This window comes from Scyliorhinus torazame, chromosome 6 (genome assembly GCF_047496885.1).
Source record: "Scyliorhinus torazame isolate Kashiwa2021f chromosome 6, sScyTor2.1, whole genome shotgun sequence".
Taxonomy (NCBI): domain Eukaryota; kingdom Metazoa; phylum Chordata; class Chondrichthyes; order Carcharhiniformes; family Scyliorhinidae; genus Scyliorhinus; species Scyliorhinus torazame.
The window spans coordinates 222,219,713-222,238,813 of NC_092712.1; the positions used below are offsets into that span (position 1 = coordinate 222,219,713).

General features: G+C 45.1%; 1 protein-coding gene across 5 annotated transcripts in view; it reads right to left on the minus strand.

Moving 5' to 3' along the window:
* Positions 1-19,101, minus strand: part of pde11al (phosphodiesterase 11a, like) — a 476,822-nt gene that overhangs the window by 233,605 nt on the left and 224,116 nt on the right. For 3 of the 5 annotated variants that reach the window (XM_072509449.1, XM_072509447.1, XM_072509450.1), the window contains 2 exons: positions 16,352-16,416; positions 13,436-13,556 (listed from right to left, as the gene is read on the minus strand). In XM_072509449.1, coding sequence (XP_072365550.1) covers positions 13,436-13,556; positions 16,352-16,416 — 186 coding nt within the window. Of the gene's footprint in view, positions 1-13,435; positions 13,561-16,351; positions 16,417-19,101 lie in introns of all 5 variants that reach the window. The other 2 variants (XM_072509448.1, XM_072509451.1) reach the window with 2 other exon arrangements.

Sequence of the window (19,101 nt, forward strand, 5' to 3'; positions counted from 1 at the left end):
CTGTCAGACATATTGCTGAGCATCAGAGGAGCACTGTTCTGTCCTCAATACAAGTCATTCTCATTCTGCTACAGAATGCGCCAGATTCTTTTAGAGGGCTGTCCATGAATGCAGCCACCATCACGAGGACCTTCCACAGGCAGCACATTAGTGAGTTGATATCAGACCCTATAGTGGAAGAGCTCTTCACTCCCGAGTCCTGGTTGTTCCCAAAATGAGAAGCTATGAGGCGCTCCTAGCCCTGTGCCCCATGTGGGCCCTGACCATTGCCCGGGGTCCTTCCTCCTTCTTCGTATGTTGACCCTTGCTGCCTGCCTCAACCTCCTCCTCTGCCAAGAGATCTCCCACTTCCCCATCACTTCCTGGTCCAGATGAGATCTCCCCACTGCAGGGTTAAGTTGTGGAGAGCGAAGCAGGCCACAATGATACAGGACACCCTCTGGGGGTTGCATTAGAGGGCTCCGCCTAACTGATCCAGGGACCATGTTGATACATGTATCAGCGCTTGTTGATACATGAGCCTTGTTATAGTGAGTCTTAGCGAGAATTTAAGGCCTCCACACAACGATCAACAGCCACTTCCAGAAGGGGTACTTCCTCCCTCAGAGCAGCCATCCCTCAAGCCTTTGCTCTTCCTCAAAAACGGCTGGGGTCTGCAAGCACTGAAATGAGCCGCCGGCATAGAAGTTCAGAATGGCGGTAACTTTAAGGGCCACAGGCCTTGGGTGGCCTCTTAGTACATATGGTTCCAGTTCTTGCACAATCCGGCAAGATGGTCCACAGTCCCTCAGGACAGTCACAGTGTTCCCCAGCAGGGCAGCGCTGGCATCTGGAGGTAGGATGTTCGACGTTGGAAGACCCTTGTAGAAGACATCTGTGGTTCTGCTCCTGATGGGTAACAAGCCCAGTCTCCCCTCCTCTGCAAGGCACTGGGTCCTGGCAGTGGCACATCGATGTCGCTGCTGCTGATCGATCACAATCAATAGAGTAGTCAACTCAAGTGGCTCTGTGATTCACACAGAATCATAAACTGAAAGGAAGAGAACATCAAAGTGAGCGATGACTATTCCTGACAGTGCCCTGACCCTCAGCCTTCTACGTTTCTGGGACATCCATCCATGCACTTCCGCCTTACTGAAGGCCCTTCCACTAAGCCTCATTCCCTCTCCTTTAGCACAATAGCCACTTTCCCACAATTGTTCCTCCCAACTCCACCTGGATGAAGTGCGTTGATCCTCGAGAGTCTCAGTGGTACCTAACCCCGACCATTCCCCCCTACAACCCAAGCATTAAGTGAGAGGACAATTGAGTCCAAGCATTGAACTAGCATTTTAACCTCACGGGGACCTAAACCATACCCCCCAGTCATGACCTTGAATACTGAGAGACTTCACCAGAATGTATTAGGGTCCACATTAGTGTGATCTCTCTAGAGTAGACTTTAGTATGAGCATTGGAGTGCAATGCTTGGGCCATTGCTTGCAAAGGGTTAAGAACTTGGCTCCCAACTATTTTGATGGAAAACAATTAAACTAAATTAAACAAACTGAGGGACAAAGTAAACGGGGAAGCCCCTTAAAGGGATACAACATTAAACAAAACAAAGAACAAATGAAACTTAAAACATCATACTAAAATGTGATTAAGAGAGTCGATAAAGTACCCAGACCTGTGGCATCCGCCGGCTACAGAGGCCTCGATGGTGCCCATGGACACCGCATGCCCCCTCTCCAGGGACACCGGGCTGCGAACGTAGAGGGGCAGACAGTCAGCCACCCGCTGCCTGGACCTATTCATGGCAAATTTGGCCAGGCCCAGGAGCAGGTTCACAAGGAGGTCCTCCTCCCTCCCCACCTCCTTCCACACCAGATGAAGAACATGGCTCCAACCAGTGATATATTCATGTTTTTCTGTGCTGACTTAATTGGCACAACTGACTCGTCAAAGGTGCTGATGTAGCAACTGGATTCCTCTTGCAGCAGGCGACGTACACCAGATTAATGTGAAGACTGCAATTAGCACATCAACCTCATCCTTAAATGGCACCTTCATTCCACCAGCTCAGAAGGGTTGCAGATTAAATGATCCATCCATCTGATGCAGCGTTCTATCCTGACAGTCAAATCTCCATCACTAGTGAACTTTATCTTCCATGCAGCTTCTCCCCTTTGTTCTCGCACTGTTACACGGATGTGGGGTTTGAATAATAATAATAATAATAATTTTTATTGTCACAAGTAGGCTTATATTAACATTGCAATGAAGTTACTGTGAAAAGCCCCGAGTCGCCATATTCCAGTGCCTGCTCGATACACTGAAGGAAAATTCAGAATGTCCAAATTACCTAACAGCAAGTCTTTCAGGACTTGTGGGAGGAAACTGGAGCACGCGGAGGAAACCCACGCAGACACAGGAAGAATGTGCAGACTCTGCACAGTGATTCAATCCCGGAATCGAACCTGGGACCTGGCATTGTGAAGCAACAGTGTAACCACTGTGCTAATGTGCCGCCCCTCACAGTAGTCGTTCTCCCCCCATTGAGAAGGTCATCAGTCCTCATGAGGCAGGATGCACCCCTTTCCCGAGTCCTCCACTCTGCCCTCGCCGCTTGGCCTCTCATGGGACCCCATCCAAAAACCTCACAACCACCCCCAGTGTTGACCTTTTGTAATCGCTTCCTCCCAACCACCTTCCAGCTCCCACTCTGGAAGGGCACTTCCTCAGCGGTGATATTGATACAAGCCTAGAAAGGAGGATACGGGAAGCGCAGGCTACATTCCAGTTGCCAGACCCTTTTAAGCCAAGGGGCCCTCCCGACATGAAGCGAAGGTAATGCCTGCAAGCGATCTCTCACCCCAAGAAGGCGATACTGATCCCCCATCGGACCCCCTGGCCCCGAGTTTAGCTTTTCTGGTTCCCCCGCATCATTTTGATTACCCCCTCTGTGACTGGCATCAAGAAGGTGAGGGATACCGGAGTAATCACCTCCAATAACCCCTTCGAAGGTGGAGGTTCACGTTTTTATAAAGCGGTTGTAAATGGCACCAGTGTGACATCACGCAGTGCTTGCTGAATATTCAGTCGGGGGAGGGGGGGAATTCCAGAGTGAGTGCTCACTAATGACGTGCTAATGTATGAAAATGTGGTCACTGGGCTCCCACGATGTTTTTCACTACTCCACCGGCGATGGTGGTCGAAAATTGGAACTCGTGATCTCGCTGGCGAGATTTGTTTTCTGATTCTCTCCAGATTTTGCCCCTGCATGCGATCCTGCGCACGGCCAACGCGGGCTCAAAATAACCCTCTGTATAATTCTGCAGTTGCAATTGTACTTTGAACAGCCTGCTTTGTGGTCATTGTTATATTTTCTCTTGAGGCCCACGATCGAAACACATTGTCCATCGACACACAGATTAATTAAAGGCAGAGTGTTACACAACACTCCTTAACCAGCCTGCCAATCTGCAGTGTTGAATGAAAGGAAGAGGATTTAAAAAGGAGATATTGCCCAGTGATTGAAGGCAAGAAAATTAGTCAAGATTTTCTCTTGCTTTACCATGATGGTTTGTATCTAACAAGCTGCACTCAGATTAACTTGATGCACTTCTAACAAGTAATTTTAACAAGTGTCAGTTATACTCAATCTATTTAATGGTGCTGTCAGGCGAAATTTAATTAGGGATGAAATATATCGTTCTGTGCTCACATCCATGCATCCTGCCACATCCTGCATTCTTTGGTTTAAAATTATACCACAGCCAGAAAAGTTGATTCTAGCCTGTCCCTAGCGTTGTACTCTCTAACTTTTTAACGCAGCAATTCCACACCTTATGTTAAAAGACGGAAATAATGACCAAGTTTTGAATGAATTTACAAATTATATTTTTGCAAGCAGAGGTTTAACGTTAGATTTTACAGTCACAAAACAGGCAGGCTGCTCCCCCTCCTCCCCACCCACTCCCACCCATTCTGCACAAACATAAAAGGCGGCATGATAACATGGGATCTACAACATTACATCATCTCACCAGTATTATTGATATTATGCAAGGACAGTGGATACGTAAATCAGAAGCCTGATCCTCACCCCCCCCCCCACCATTTGGAAATAATAATTAGCGAGCTATTGTGCTTGCTAAAGAGCCAATTGCATGGAATCTTTCATCGCCCACTGGTATCGGAAAATACTGCCAGTTTTACCCTCAATGCCACCACAAAATCTAGGACAGGATATTCCATTTTTGTTTTTTCTCACATGAATTCAAAATGTAAGAGAAAATCAAAATTGTCATGGCCTGAATATTGCACTCTAATGCCGGTAGGTTTTAAGGTGGGGGGGGCAGGGTTCCGGGTGGGAGATGGCAAAACTTCAGTGAATAGATTCCCCAGAGTTCCTGACCTGAACAAACAACACAACAGTTTTATGTTGGGGCATAAAGGCCTTGGGTGGGAAGCCCCCCCACTTGCCCCAATTGAGGCCCCTTAGTAGCCAATTAACAGCCACTTAAGAGCCATTTCCCAATGTTGCAATAACCTCGTCCTCCTGGCAATTAAACTCATTGGTGAAGGTCCTCTTCTGCTCACTGTCACTGCAGGGACTAAAGAGCTGTGCAGGACCTCCTCCAAAGTGAGGGGTGGCAGCTCTGCAGCCAATCAACACTCATCGGAGTTGGCGGGGTGTGTTGTCATCCCCCACCAGCCCCCCCAACCCCTGACTCTTTGGATGGCAGGAGCTAGATAAAACCCAGGCCCTTATTGGCCAGCCAGATGGTTTCTACAACATAAGAACTAGGAGCATGAATAGGCAATTCAGCCCATTCTCCATAACCCTTTAACCCATTACTCATTAAAAATCTGTCTATCTTCTACTTCAATTCACTCAATGTCCTGGCATCCACCGCACTCTGGGATAAGAAATTCCACAGATTCACAACCCTTTGAGAGAAGTCATTCTCCTCATCACTGTTTTAAATCTGCTACCCCTTATCCTAAAACTATGACCTCTCGTTCTAGATTGTCCCAATGTTGCAATAACCTCGTCCTCCTGGCAATTAAACTCATTGGTGAAGGTCCTCTTCTGCTCACTGTCACTGCAGGGACTAAAGAGCTGTGCAGGACCTCCTCCAAAGTGAGGGGTGGCAGCTCTGCAGCCAATCAACACTCATCGGAGTTGGTGGGGTGTGTTGTCATCCCCCACCAGCCCCACCAGCCCCCCCAACCCCTGACTCTTTGGATGGCAGGAGCTAGATAAAACCCAGGCCCTTATTGGCCAGCCAGATGGTTTCTACAACATAAGAACTAGGAGCATGAATAGGCAATTCAGCCCATTCTCCATAACCCTTTAACCCATTACTCATTAAAAATCTGTCTATCTTCTACTTCAATTCACTCAATGTCCTGGCATCCACCGCACTCTGGGATAAGAAATTCCACAGATTCACAACCCTTTGAGAGAAGTCATTCTCCTCATCACTGTTTTAAATCTGCTACCCCTTATCCTAAAACTATGACCTCTCGTTCTAGATTGTCCCACAAGAGGAAACATCCGCTCTACGTATACTTTGTCAATCCCCTGTATCATCTTCTAAGCCTCAATTAAATCTTCTCTCATTCTTCCAAACTCGAGGGAGTATAGGACTAAGCTGCTCAATCTCTCCTCATAAAACAAAGCCCTCATCTCTGGAATCAATCTCATGAACCTCCTCTGAACTGCTTTCAATGCAACTACATCCCTCCTCAAATAAGGGGACCAGAATTGTACAGAATATTCCAGGTGCAGTCTCACTAATGCCTTGTGCAGCTCCACAACACTTCTCTACTTTTATACTCTATTCCTTTAGCTATAAGTGCCAACATTCCATTTGCTTTCCTTATTACCTTCTGTACCTGCATACTAGCTTTCTGCTATTCATGCACAAGGACACCCAGGTCCCTCTGCACCAAAGCACATTTCTCTCCATTTAGGTAATACGTTGCTTTTCTATTTTTCCAACCAAAATGGATAACCTCACATCTATCCACATAAAACTCCATTTGCCAAATTTTGGCCCACCCACTTAACCTATCTATATCCATTTGCACATTTCTTATGTCTTTATTCCAACTTACTATACCAACTATTTTAGTGTAATCTGAAAATGTGGCTGTAGTACCTTCTAACCCTGCGTCCAAGTCATTAATATAGATTGTAAATAGTTGGGACCCGAGAACTGAACTCTGTGACACCCCACCAGTTGCATCTTGCCAATCAGAAAAAGACCCATTTATCTCAACTCCCTGCTTTCTGTTGGTTAGCTAATCCTCTATCCAAGCTAATAAGTTACCCCAACCCCGTGTGATTGTACCCTGTGTCTTAACATTTTGTGTGGCACCTTATCAAATGCCTTCTGGAAGTGCAGTGGTATTACATCTACAGAATGCCTATTATCCACTTGGCTTGTTACATCTTTGAAAAAATCTAGCATATTAGACAAACAACATTTCCCCTTCATAAACCATGCTGATTCTGATGCATTGTAATTTGACTTGCGAAATGTCCTGTTCTTAACTTATTAATAATGGATTCTAATAATTTCCCAACGACAGATGTTAAACTAACTGGTCCATACTTGCCTACTTTATGACACAGTCCCTTTTTGAATAAGGGTGTTACTTCAGCATTTTCCGATCCACAAGAACCTTTCCTGCATCCAGGGAATTTTGGAATGAAACCAATGGATCCACTATCTCCACTGCCACTTCCTTGAAGGCCTTAGGATGTAGGAGGGGTACTTCTCTGCCTTCAACCCCAATAGTTTGCTCAGCACTTTTTCCCTATTGATGATGGGGGTGGCACAGTGGTTAGCACTGCTGCCTCACAGTGCAAGGGACCCGGGTTCAATTCCGGCCTTGGGTCACTGTGTGAAGTTTGCACATTTTCCCCGTGTCTGCGTGGGTTTCCTCCGGGTGCTCCTGTTTACTCCCACAGTCCAAAGATGTGCAGGTTAGGTGTATTGACTATGCTAAATTGCCCTTGGTGTCCAAAAAGATGTGTAGGTTAGATTAAGGAGTTAATGGGGTAGGGCGGGTGAGTGAGCTTGTTTGAAGTACTCTTTCAGAGGGTCAGTGCAAACTCAATGGGCTGAATAGCCTCCTTCTGCATTAGGGATTCTAAGTTCCTCCCTTTCTATTACCTCAACATATCAATTGTTCTTTATCATTTACAAAATATTAATATTCGTCCTATCATCTTGATCAGAATTAATCATATATGAAAAGCTTTTGCAGATTCAGTAATACTGCATATTGTTTGTTTAAATTTGTCTTGAATTTATATATTTTATACTCACTTATCAAGTTGAAAGATGCTAGTGCTAGAAAATGAAACACAATCACACCACATTGTAGCTATGCATGGTTATGTCAAATCATGCATTGTGTCAGTGTGCAGAATTCTATTGTTCCTTAATAATAATGCTGAACCATCACCTCAGAAAAGTGGTCCATGCTCCACCAGATGTATCTTTTTGCATTTCCCCGAGATATAATCATAATGTTTCAGAGAATGTTTCTCAGTTTTTGCCAAATTATCAGCTCCTGTCAGTGATTTCCATCCACAAGAAATATGTTAGATTGGCTCAGACAGTAATTGTCTTCCCTCGGTGTCACAAGTTTGGGGTTTGAAATTCAAATCAGTTTGTAATATAAGATGTGATGCAGTTCAGTACTGAAGCAGTATTTCAACGTTGAAGACAGAGACCTTCACCTGAGACACTGAAACAAAGCCCTGTTTGTCTGTTCATGAGAATGCTGAAGTTCTTGCAGCACTATTCAAAGAACAGAGGTTTTTAGAAGAGCTGTGGTCTACATTCCTCCCTTAGCTAACATTAGCAGAAACGGATTAACTGACCGCTTTTCACAGAATGCGAATTTGTATTTTATTTTGATGTCTGGTGGGGTTTGCTTCTGGAAGAAGCTAGTTCTCCCTAATGGAAAGTGTTCAACTGCATTCATATGCACTCATTTGACATCAACTGCGCTCAAAAGCAATCATTTAGTCATCACTTGACATCAGTTGCACTTAAAAGCAATCATTTAGCTATCATTGAGCGATCATTCAACATTTAACAAGTGGCGTAACTGACGTAATTGCTCCAAACGGTAGCACTCAAATATTTGTGATTAGTAAAATCACTTACTGTAAGGAGGGAGGGAGGGGGTGTTGGACCCAGAGACTTTGGGATGGGGTAGATTGAGATCCCCTCTGAAACGGAGGCGGGGGGGGGTGGGGGTTGCAGGCAGTGAAGACCCCGGGACTTCGGAGGTGTGGTTGATATAAAACCGAGATTGGCAGGGAAAGAGGGAAGAGTTGAGGTCAAAGTCAACTGAGGGTGGGAGGCCTGGGTCTCGGTGAGGAGATTGGGTGAGTGGAAGGGAACCACGAGCGAATGATAGGTGAGGGGATGGGGGGGCGCTGTGGGTTGGAGGGAAGAGTGAGGCACCAGGGGCACTAATACTCACACTGATCATTCAATTCAGGGCAGCATAGTGGTCAGCATTTTTGCCTCAAAGCGCCAAGGTCACAGATTCAATTCTGGCCTTGGGTCTATGTGGAGTTTGCATTCTCCCCATGTCTGTGTGAGTTTCATAGAATTTACAGTGCAGAAGGAGGCCATTCGGCCCATCGAGTCTGCACTGGCTCTTGGAAAGAGCACCCTACCCAAGGTCAACACCGCCACCCTATCCCCATAACCCAGTAACCCCACCCAACACTAAGGGCAATTTTGGACACTAAGGGTAATTTAGCATGGCCAATCCACCTAACCTGCACATCTTTGGACTGTGGGAGGAAACCGGAGCACCCGGAGGAAACCCACGCATACACGGGGAGGATGTGCAGACTCCGCACAGTGACCCAAGCCGGAATCGAACCTGGGACCCTGGAGCGGTGAAGCAATTGTGCTATCCACAAGGCTACCGTGCTGCCCCGGTGCTCTGGTTTCCCCCCGGTGCTCTGGTTTCCTCCCAGGTTAGGTGGATTGGCCATGCTAAATTGCCCCTTAGTGTCCAGGGATGTGCAGGTTAGGTTACGGGGATAAGGTAGTGGAGTTGACCTGGATGAAGTGCTCTTTCAGAGGGTTGCTGCAGACTCAACGGGCTGAATGGCCTCTTCTGCATGTAAGGATTATATGGTTCTATGATCCTGCATGTTTTTTCCCCAAAGGAGGCAACTAATGAATGAATAAAATTAATTAAGAACTGTTGGGGTTCAAGGTGGAAGGAATACAGGTTAAAAAGTGTACAGCACAGGAATTTGGCAGTGTCAAACATATATGCAATTGCTGGAGGCGGAATTTTCCAGACCCACCCCACAACGCATTTTCTCATGGTGGAGGCAGCTGCTGGTGGAATCTTCCAGTCCTGCCGGTCCTGCATGGCTCGCCCGTGCCACCGCTGGGGAACCCAGTCAGGAGCCAACTTCGGTGGGACCTGAAGATCCCGTTGGCGGGAAGGGCTGGTAATTCCTGCTCAAGGAGTATAGCAAATAAATCGATGAGCTAAGGGTCCAGATAGAGACATGGCTGCATGATAACATTGCCATAATGGAAACTTGGCTTAAAGAGGAGCAAAGTGTGGGCAGCACGATGGCATAGTGGTTAGCACTGTTGCTTCACAGCTCCAGGGTCCCAGGTTCGATTCCCGGCTGGCTAACTGCCTGTGCGGAGTCTGCACGTTCTCCCCGTGTCTGCATGGGCTTCCTCCCACAGTCCAAAGATGTGCAGGTTAGGTGGATTGACCATGCTAAATTTGCCCTTAGTGTCCAAAAAATGTTAAGTGGGGGTTACTGGGGTGTGGGCTTCAGCAGGGTGCTCTTTGTAAGGGCCGGTGCAGACTCGATGGGCCGAATTGCTTCTTTCTGCACTGTAAATTCTATGATTCTATGATTCTGTGAAAAATGGTAGCTCAACATCGTTGGATGTGTATTTTTCAGGCAGAATAGAGAGAGAGATTATAAAGGTGGGGTATAGTATTATTATTGTTATTTTTTTTTTTTTTTAAAGAGTACCCAATTCATTTTTCCAATTAAGGGGCAATTTAGAATGGCCAATCCACCTAGCCTGCACATCTTTGTGGGGCGAAACCCACGCAAACACGGGGAGAATGTGCAAACTCCACATGGACAGTGACCCAGAGTCGGGATCGAACCTGGGACCTCGGTGCCGTGAGGCAGCAGGGCTAACCCACTGCGCCACCGTACTGCCCTCGGGGTGTAGTATTATTGGTTAAAGAATCAATTACAGCTGTGAGGGAAGCATTAAATGAGGCCATATGGGTTGAGTTCAGAAATAAAAAAGGGACAGCCGCATTGCTTGGAGAGTAGTATATACACCAAGTAGTGGAATGGTGTTAGAAGAGCAAATAGGGAGGCACATTTCTCAGTGTAAAAATAATAGGGCAGTAATTTCATTATATCAGTTTAGGGATGGGAACAATGTTAAAAGGCACAGAGGGCACAAAACTGCATTCAAAAGAATGTTTTTAGCCAGCATGTAACAAGCCCAATGAGAGGGAATGTAGTTTTCGATTTAGGGCGGGATCTACCAGTCGCTTTGCGCCCGAAAAGCAGCACGGCACGGCATAATGCGACCGGTAGATGCTGGGAGATCCCACTTCCAGGATCTACCCGACACGCCATGCCGCGTGAGATCTGACGCTATCTTGCAAGGCGCCACGATGTGAATCCCACCCATTATGGCCATATTAGAGTGAGACATATTAACCTGCATAAACGAGTGAGACAGCTAGTTTTACTCTCATGTGTTCCCGAGATCTACCAAAGGTGCTGGTCTCCACAAACAGGGACCAGACGGACCGGCACTCATGAGGGTCACCCAGGGACTTGGAGGCCTCCAGGTACATGCCCTCTGGCCAGCGTAGTATCCTGGTACTCCTGGTGCCACCTAGACATCTTGGCAGTGCCGGCCTGGCACTGATTACGGAGATTACGGAAAAATATTGGCAGGTAAAATCAAAGAAAATCCAAAGATGTTTTACCAGTACATTAAGAGTGAGAGAATAACTCAGGAAACGATAGAGGGCCTATCAGTTGGTGCAGAAGATGTGGGCTGGATTCTCAATGAGTACTTTGTCTCCGTCGTCACTCAGGAGAGGGATGATGCAGATATAACTAAAGAAGCGATGTGTTAAATAAAATTAGCATGATGATAGGGCGACACGGTGGCACAGTGCTTAGCGCTGTTGCCTCATAATGCGAGGGACCCAGGTTCAATTTCGGCCTTGGGTGCCTACCTGTGTGGAGTTTGCACATTCGCCCTGTGTCTGCGTAAATTTCCTCCTTGTGCTCTGGTTTCCTCCCACAGTCCAAAGATGTGCAGATTAGGTGGATTGGCTATGCTAAAATTGCCCCTTAGTGGCCAAAGACGTGGTTAGGTGGTGTTATGGGGATACGGCGAGGATTGGGCCTGGGCAGGGTGCTCTTTCAGAGGTTTGGTGCAGAGTTGGTGGGCCTAAAGGCCTCCTTCTGCACTGTGGGTTTCTATGGAATTCTACGGAACAGGAAGTACTGAAGGACTGGAATACTTGAAGATCGCTAGATAACCAGGGCCAGATGGATTGTACCCAAGGCAGTTGAAGGAAGCCAGGATGGAAGTAACAGATAATCTAAGGATCCAATTCTCACTAGATACAGGCGAGGTCCTAGAGGATTGGAAATCTGTGAACATTGTACCATTATTTATAATGGGTGTGAGGGATAGGCCAGAAATCATAGGCCGGTCTGTCTGACTTTGGTGGTGAAAAAATTATTGGAATCGATTCTGAGAGACAGGATAAACTGACACTGAGAAAGATACAGATTGATCAGGAATAGTCAGCAAGGTTTCTGTTAGAGGAAGATTTTGTCTTACTAACTTCATAGAATTTTTTGAGGAAGTAACAGGGAGGATTGGTGAGGGTAATGCAGTGGGTGTTCCTACATAGATTTCACAAGGCATTTGACATGGTCCCATGTCGCCCGCTGGTCAGAAATGTAAAAGCCCATGGGATAGAGGGGAAGGTGACAGGCAGGTTGTGTCCAAAGTTGGCTCAGCAACAAGAAATAAAGGGTAATGGTCGATGGATATTTTGAAAATGGAAAACCGTTTCCGATGGTGGTTGACAGGCGCACTTGCTATATTAATGATTTGGACTTAAATGTGGGGAGACATGATTTGGAAATTTGCAGATCACACAAAAATTGGCTGTGTAGTTGATAGTGTCTCAAGAGAGAGACATGGATGATTGAGCGGGTGGAAAAGGGGTAAATGGAATTCAATCTGGAAAAATGTGACGTAATGCATTTGGGGAAGGCAAACAAAATAAGGGAATACTCAATAAATGGTAGAATACTGAGAGGGGTTGAGGAAATGGAAATGTCCACAGGTATCTGAAGGTAGCAGGACCGGTGGTCAAGGTGGTCAAGAAAGCATATGGACTGTTTTTCTTTATTGGATGAGGTACAGCATTGAATACAAAAGCTGAGATGCAGTGCTGGAACTGTATAAAATGCTGGTTAAGTCACAGTTGGACGTTTGTATGCAGTTCTGGTCACCACATTACAGGAAGGACATAATTGCTCTAGAGGACATTTACAAGAATATTGCCAAGGCTTGAAAACTGCAGCTATGAGGAAAGAGGATAGACTACGGTTGTTTCTCTTAGAACAGAGGAGGTTGAAGGGTAACCAATTGAGGGGCCTAGATAGGGTAGACAGGAGGACCCGTTTCCTCTAACTGAGGTAGCAATTACCAAAGGGCATGGATTTAAGGTGATTGGTAGAATGATTAGAAGGGACATGAGGAAAATCTTTTCACCAAGAGGGTGGTGGGCATCTGGAATTCACTGCCTGAATTGGTGGTTGAGGCAGAAATGCTCAACTACATCTGAAGTGCAGTAACCAGGACTACTATGGAGCAGCTGCTGGAAAGTAGGATTAAAAGGATTGAGCTATTACTTCTTTTTCTCTTTCTTGGCAGGTGCAGACATGATGGACTGAATGGCCTCTTCTGTACCATAAAATTTCTATGGTTCTATTTAAATAATTAATTTCCTTGTATTTTCCACCTTTGTACGTATTTGATAGCTTTGAGCACATTCGATGAAGTGCCTTTTGCCTTTGATCACATTTGATGTCAAAGAGGGTAAAACACTGCTGACAGCATGAAAAACCTATTACAAATTAGAACATTTGATATCAAATGATCGCTGATCATTTTGAACATATCTGACTGTAAAAATGTCAAATGTTTCAGGGTAGGGGAGAGAGTAAATTAAAGAAGTAAGGACTTGATGGGATTGAAAGCAATGAAAATTAGAATGCGAAACAGGTCTGGGTTTATGTAATGATTTAGTACTGTTTGAACAAACATATGTTTCACCTGCTTCTTAATGTCCTTACCTCAGTATCAAAGCGAGGATCCTGATAGGCGTCACTGATATTCACTGGCAGGCCTGTTGATGCAACCAGCTCCGCAATGCTGTTATTTATCAACCAATCAGAACAGGATAATTTCTCAATGCTGGCTTTGACAAGGATTAAATCAATATTGAAATTAGAATTTCACCTAGATTTTAAAAATACTCTCACTGGTAATCATTACATATCTTGAAATCACCCACAACTTTAAAGTCCACATATCCTATTTGGATTTGCAATACTGATTGTAATCTCTCAAAAAATCTGGAATTGAAAGAAAACTGTAGGTGATCTATGCAAAACTTACTATTCAATTTGGTGAAATAACTTGGCAGAGCACATCTTGAGATTCATACTGAGCCCACAAACTTTAAAAAAATACTTTGAAGCCCATAACTTCCGAGCTCCCCAGGGTTGGATTTTTGGGGGTACCTCAAAGATGGGCTGGGGAATCCCACTTGGAAGTTCCCAGGTAAACATCTGCACCACAATTGTTCAGAAGCACCAACTTCCCCTGGACAATTAAGTGTGCTAGGAACCATCTGACAAAGTGATTTAAATCACTTACTTTGGATGGCTCTGCCAGTGTTATACTAATAGGTACTTTGAAAATTTTAGAAGAAATAAAACCTCTTCTAACTTCAGGATAACTAGTTTAAAGGAACCAGATCGATCCTCACATGGGACTTCCCGCAAACCCACGACTCCATAAGGAACCCTCCCTCTCTCCCCGACAAGCATCCTTCCATGGTATTCTTCACTTATTTTTTTAAAATTTAGAGTACCCAATTATTTTTTTCCAATTAAGGGGCAATTTACCGTGGCCAATCCACCTAATCTGCACATCTTTGGGCTGTGGGAGTAAAACCCACGCAGACACGGGGAGAATGTGCAAACTCCACACGGACAGTGACCCACGGCCGGGATTCGAACCCGGGTCCTCAGCGCCGTAGTCCCAGTTCTAACCACTGTGCCACCGTCCTGCCCTGTATTCTTTACATGCAACCCCCACCTGCACGGGATTTCCCCCCATTGGTCGGACACCAATGTCTGACCCCTCCCAACCCCCAAAATGTCCGACTCCCTATCCCCCCCCCCCCATGTCAGACCCCTCAATTCCCCCCAAATGTTCAAGATCACCCCCAACCCCCAATGTCTGACCCCCTAACCCCCATGTCCAACCTTTCCATCCACCCCATGTCTCACAGTCCCCCTTGTCCAGTTGAGCAGGACAGACAGCGTAGAAATTTGGTGCAGGTAAGTGGGTACAGAGTGGCAAACCGATGCTGATTGCCACTCTGAGGAAGTTATGTCTCTTAATCTTTGCCCTCACTTTGTAACCACGGTTAGGTATTTGAACACAAATGTTACTGAAGGTTTTCCAGTTCCAGCTTCTTGGCACATGCCAGGAGCATATATCTGGAAACAGTGCACCTCCAGTCTGTGATTTCTCAGCAAGTAAATATGGTACTAAAGCAGAAAACGCTCCCATTTGAGCACTCATCAATAGTAAAATGAAGTTAATAAAAAACAAATTAAAACATAACAGTTGGAAATCTGAAATCAAACCAGAAAGCTCTGGAAAAACAATCAACAATGGAGGAAAAGAAGCGAATAAGAACGAGGCTGTGCATCAACCAGTCTTTACTCTCCATGTGTGCTGACTAGTCTGCTATGTTTCTGAGCGCCATCCCCCTCCTCAAAAATCAAAAACATAGTTCCTTTAGTTAAAAGCTTCATGCTTTCTTACTTGAAGACTTTTGGCTTCTAATTTTATCTGTAATTATTCCCAATTTAAGAAATTTCCATTATTTTGAAGAGGGGTTAGGGATTTATTCATTTATTGCCATTATTTAGCGGGAATGGTTCCACCACACCACATAAAAAGACCTAAGCTAGCAGTCAGTTTTGTCAAAAGCCAGGATTTTCTGATCTTGCACGTAGTGGGTCTGGAAATTCCCACCCAAAATCAATGGATGTTTGGCTCCCCCTCCGAATTTTCCATCCTGCGCGATGGGTCCCGCCCACTGGCCACAGGGTCTGTTATCCACTAATGTGGTTGTTAATACCACATTACTGTGCAGTCCTCATTATGTGCCATCTTGATGGTCTATTAGCAAAAAAGTTACAAGAAATCTAAAATCAAAAGTAAGGAGAAATGGCACATCATTCAGGAGCATTTAAAATTAAAATATTAATTCTTCTTGAAACTTCACAAATTGCTGCCGCAGATAAGTTGAACATCTGACCTAAGATCATGTCCAATGTCACTACAAATGATTGCGGCTTAATTTGGTTCTGTTCTAAGGTGTGAATCAGAGCCACAGACAACCCCGAATGATATTTGTATCTTAGTGATGAACATGTCTGCCCCGAATTTCTGCAGTATTGTGCTGGTTTCTTGACACCACTTTCAAATGTTTAACACCTTTGCTCCAGATCTTCCATCCATCTTCTGCCAAAGATACAAACACTCATAGTTTTTCTTTCTAAATTTATTTACCATTTTGCTATAAATAGTGCTTAGAGGAAATCCTCCTGCTCCTCCTAAGATTGGTACTAACTGCAAAAATTGTCTGGTTAGTTAATTTAATAAATTTCAAATTTCTTTAGCAATGAAATAATAAGTTACAATATTCTGCATGCCGATAAACAATCCAATTGTAAAGAGTGATCCACTGGCAGGCACTCATTAAATAAATTATTCATGTTGACAAAAGTATTTTTAATTATTTTCAGTGCCAATGCCAAAATTAGGTTGTGTATTTTGGAGATCCTATCCAAATTTAAACTTCTGGTAAATAACGAAGCATTTTATCCTAGCAAGTTTCTCACATTGTGTAAGGAAGCTATAATAGAAAAACAATTTGGAAGCATAAAATCAATTATGTCCCTCACCTGATTTCATTGTCCACACAACACAGTGGAGACATCAGCTCAAAGGTCTTTGAAAACTTCACCACCTGTTCAACAAAGGAACATGACACTGTAATCCTCCCACAGAGACATTTCACCTTTGGAGCTTGAGAGAACTGACCGAAGCTGTGCTTGGAACACAGCTCTGCCAAATAGGACAACGGCCAAACAACTCTGAACCACACCAACCTCAGGGGCAGCCACATGTTTTGACATCACTTCTCATTCCATTTTGAATTCCTACAGCCAACTGCAAGCAGTATGAATGTTTGGATTTGATCGAAGAAGTTTCATTTTCGGGTTACTGGAGTCAGTTTTGGAACAAGTAAATCCCGTGTGTGGGATTTTCCATTCTGTGCACAGAGTGCTGGCTGAGGCGAGGAGACCAGCGTGCAGCTCACAGGCTTCAAAGCCGAGTTCTCTCCAGATCATCCAGCATTCTGTGCAGAAAGAAATCTTTGCTCTGGAGTGTGAAAAATGCATATTCATTTGTGTTAGCTGCCTATATGCAGAACAGTTTGTGGAGTGGGAGGTTGGAGGAGGGAAATAGTGGAAAGTGAATGTGAAAGACTTTAGTCATTCATAATGCACTGAAAACGCAGACAAATAATGTCACAATGGGATTATGATTTACTATGATCCAAAGCATCTTGCAAGCATGGGGGGGGGGGGGAATTGTGGGTGAAATAAATAGTGGCCCACGGCAATAATCAGACACAAAAGTAAGAGAAACTGAAGTGTTTTAAATTACAATCCCATGTCTCCAATATGTTTGATTTGTGTTGCATTTTCCGCAGCAATTCAGAGATATTTCAGTGCTGTGGCATTCAAGCAAAGCTTTAATTACTGGCAGCAGCACAGTACACTATGGCGGCACATTAAAGAAGGGGGTTCAGTGTTATATGGAGGGAGAACAGCTAGACATCAGATACCATTCTCCCTTTTATAAGACTACATGCAGTCAATACGACAATTTCAGCAAAAGTTGCAGCAGCCTTCATGAAAAAAAAAGCAAAAGTGGTTTGCCAGACACCTGCAAGAAAAACATGCAACATTCAAATCCTTCAATACTTTCCTAAATGGGAGAAATTATTCCAGATGTTGATTAGACCAACTGGTTTACCAAAGAAAATATGACCTTGTGAGGTGTTTTGAGGATAGATTTAGATATGAGATAGCACTGAGGAATCACCTGGAGATGTTAGGAGTGCTGCCAAGTAAATTTTAAAAGGATAATGTTTTAATTTTCACACAAAAATAGACTTCTCCTGAAGACACTTAGGACCCTCACCCCAGTGCATGGCAGCTGCATTATTTATTGGGTGCACTGCAGCAGCTCATCTAAGTTACTTTGAAAGCACCTTGCACCTCTCTGACGTTTACCATTGAGAAAGACTAAAGCTGTAAGATTATGGGAAGATCAGCATCTCCAATCTCATTTCCGAGCACACACCATGTTTATTAATACTGGGTGGATGTCCTGGGAATCCAGAGCTGCCTATTATGGTGGATGGGGGACTTGCAAGTCTCTCCACCATCACCACCACCCCTCTCATTCTCCCCCACATACCCCACAGCCAGCCCACCCGAAGCAAAGTCAGCATTATGCCCACTTGTTCCATGTCAACCCCACCTCGCAGCCATAATATGCTGCAGGCCGGGTTAAACTGACGACAGTGGGACTTCTACCCCTCACTGGCAGGAAGACCCACCCCCAGAAGCTGCTAGCCAATCTGATTTAGCCAGCAGCTCCAGGAGTGCCAAGAATGCATAATGGGAGGACGTCAGAGCAACCCCCCACTACCCCCCCACCCCACCACCACGACCACTCAAAAGAAGAAAGGATTAGGCTACCTGAAAGCTAAAGCAGGTCCCTTTAACTCAGTGGGCTAGACAGCTGGTTTGTGATGCAGAACAAGGTCAGCAGTGCGGGTTCTATTCCTGTACCAGCTGAGAATTCTGAATTCACCCTCTGTACCCGAACAGGCGCTGGAATGTGGCGACTTGGGGATTTTCACAGTAACTTCATTGCAGTATTAATGTAAGCCTACTTGTGACATTAAAGATTAGCTTAGCTATCCGAGTGTAAATGACACCAGGCCCATTATCCAACACCACCATAGTCAGCCCTGACAGGCACCAATACGAAGAGAGAATCATGGAAATGTTACAGCACATAAGGAGGCCAATTCAGCCCATCTTGTCCATGCCAGCCCAAGGACACCCAGGTACCCTTTCTAAGCCCACCTTCCTGCACTCGGCCCATAGCCCTGTAGCTTACACCACTTAGGATCCAGACCCGGGTACTTTTTAAAAGAGTTTAAAGTCTCTGCCTCCACCACAAACTCGGGAAGCAAATTCCAGACACTCACTATCCTCTGTGTAAAAACATTCTTCCTCGTGTCCCCTCTGCACCTTCTGCCACTTATCTTGAATCTATGTCCCCTGGTTCTATAATTCTCTGCCAAGGGAAACAACTTTATCCTGTCCACTCTATCTCTTCCCCTCATACTTTTGTACACCTCAATTAGGTCATCCTTCTTTGTTCCAAGGAAAGTAACCCCAACCTTTTCAATCTTTCCTCGTAGCCACACGTTTCTAGCCCAGGCCCTTCACCCAGGTGCGTTGAGCAGACTTCCGCTGCCAACAAGATCACCGACTCCCCCTAGAGCCGATGAAGTTGTAGCCACATTGAATTTCATGGATGATTTGCCTGTCACGATGGCCTAAAT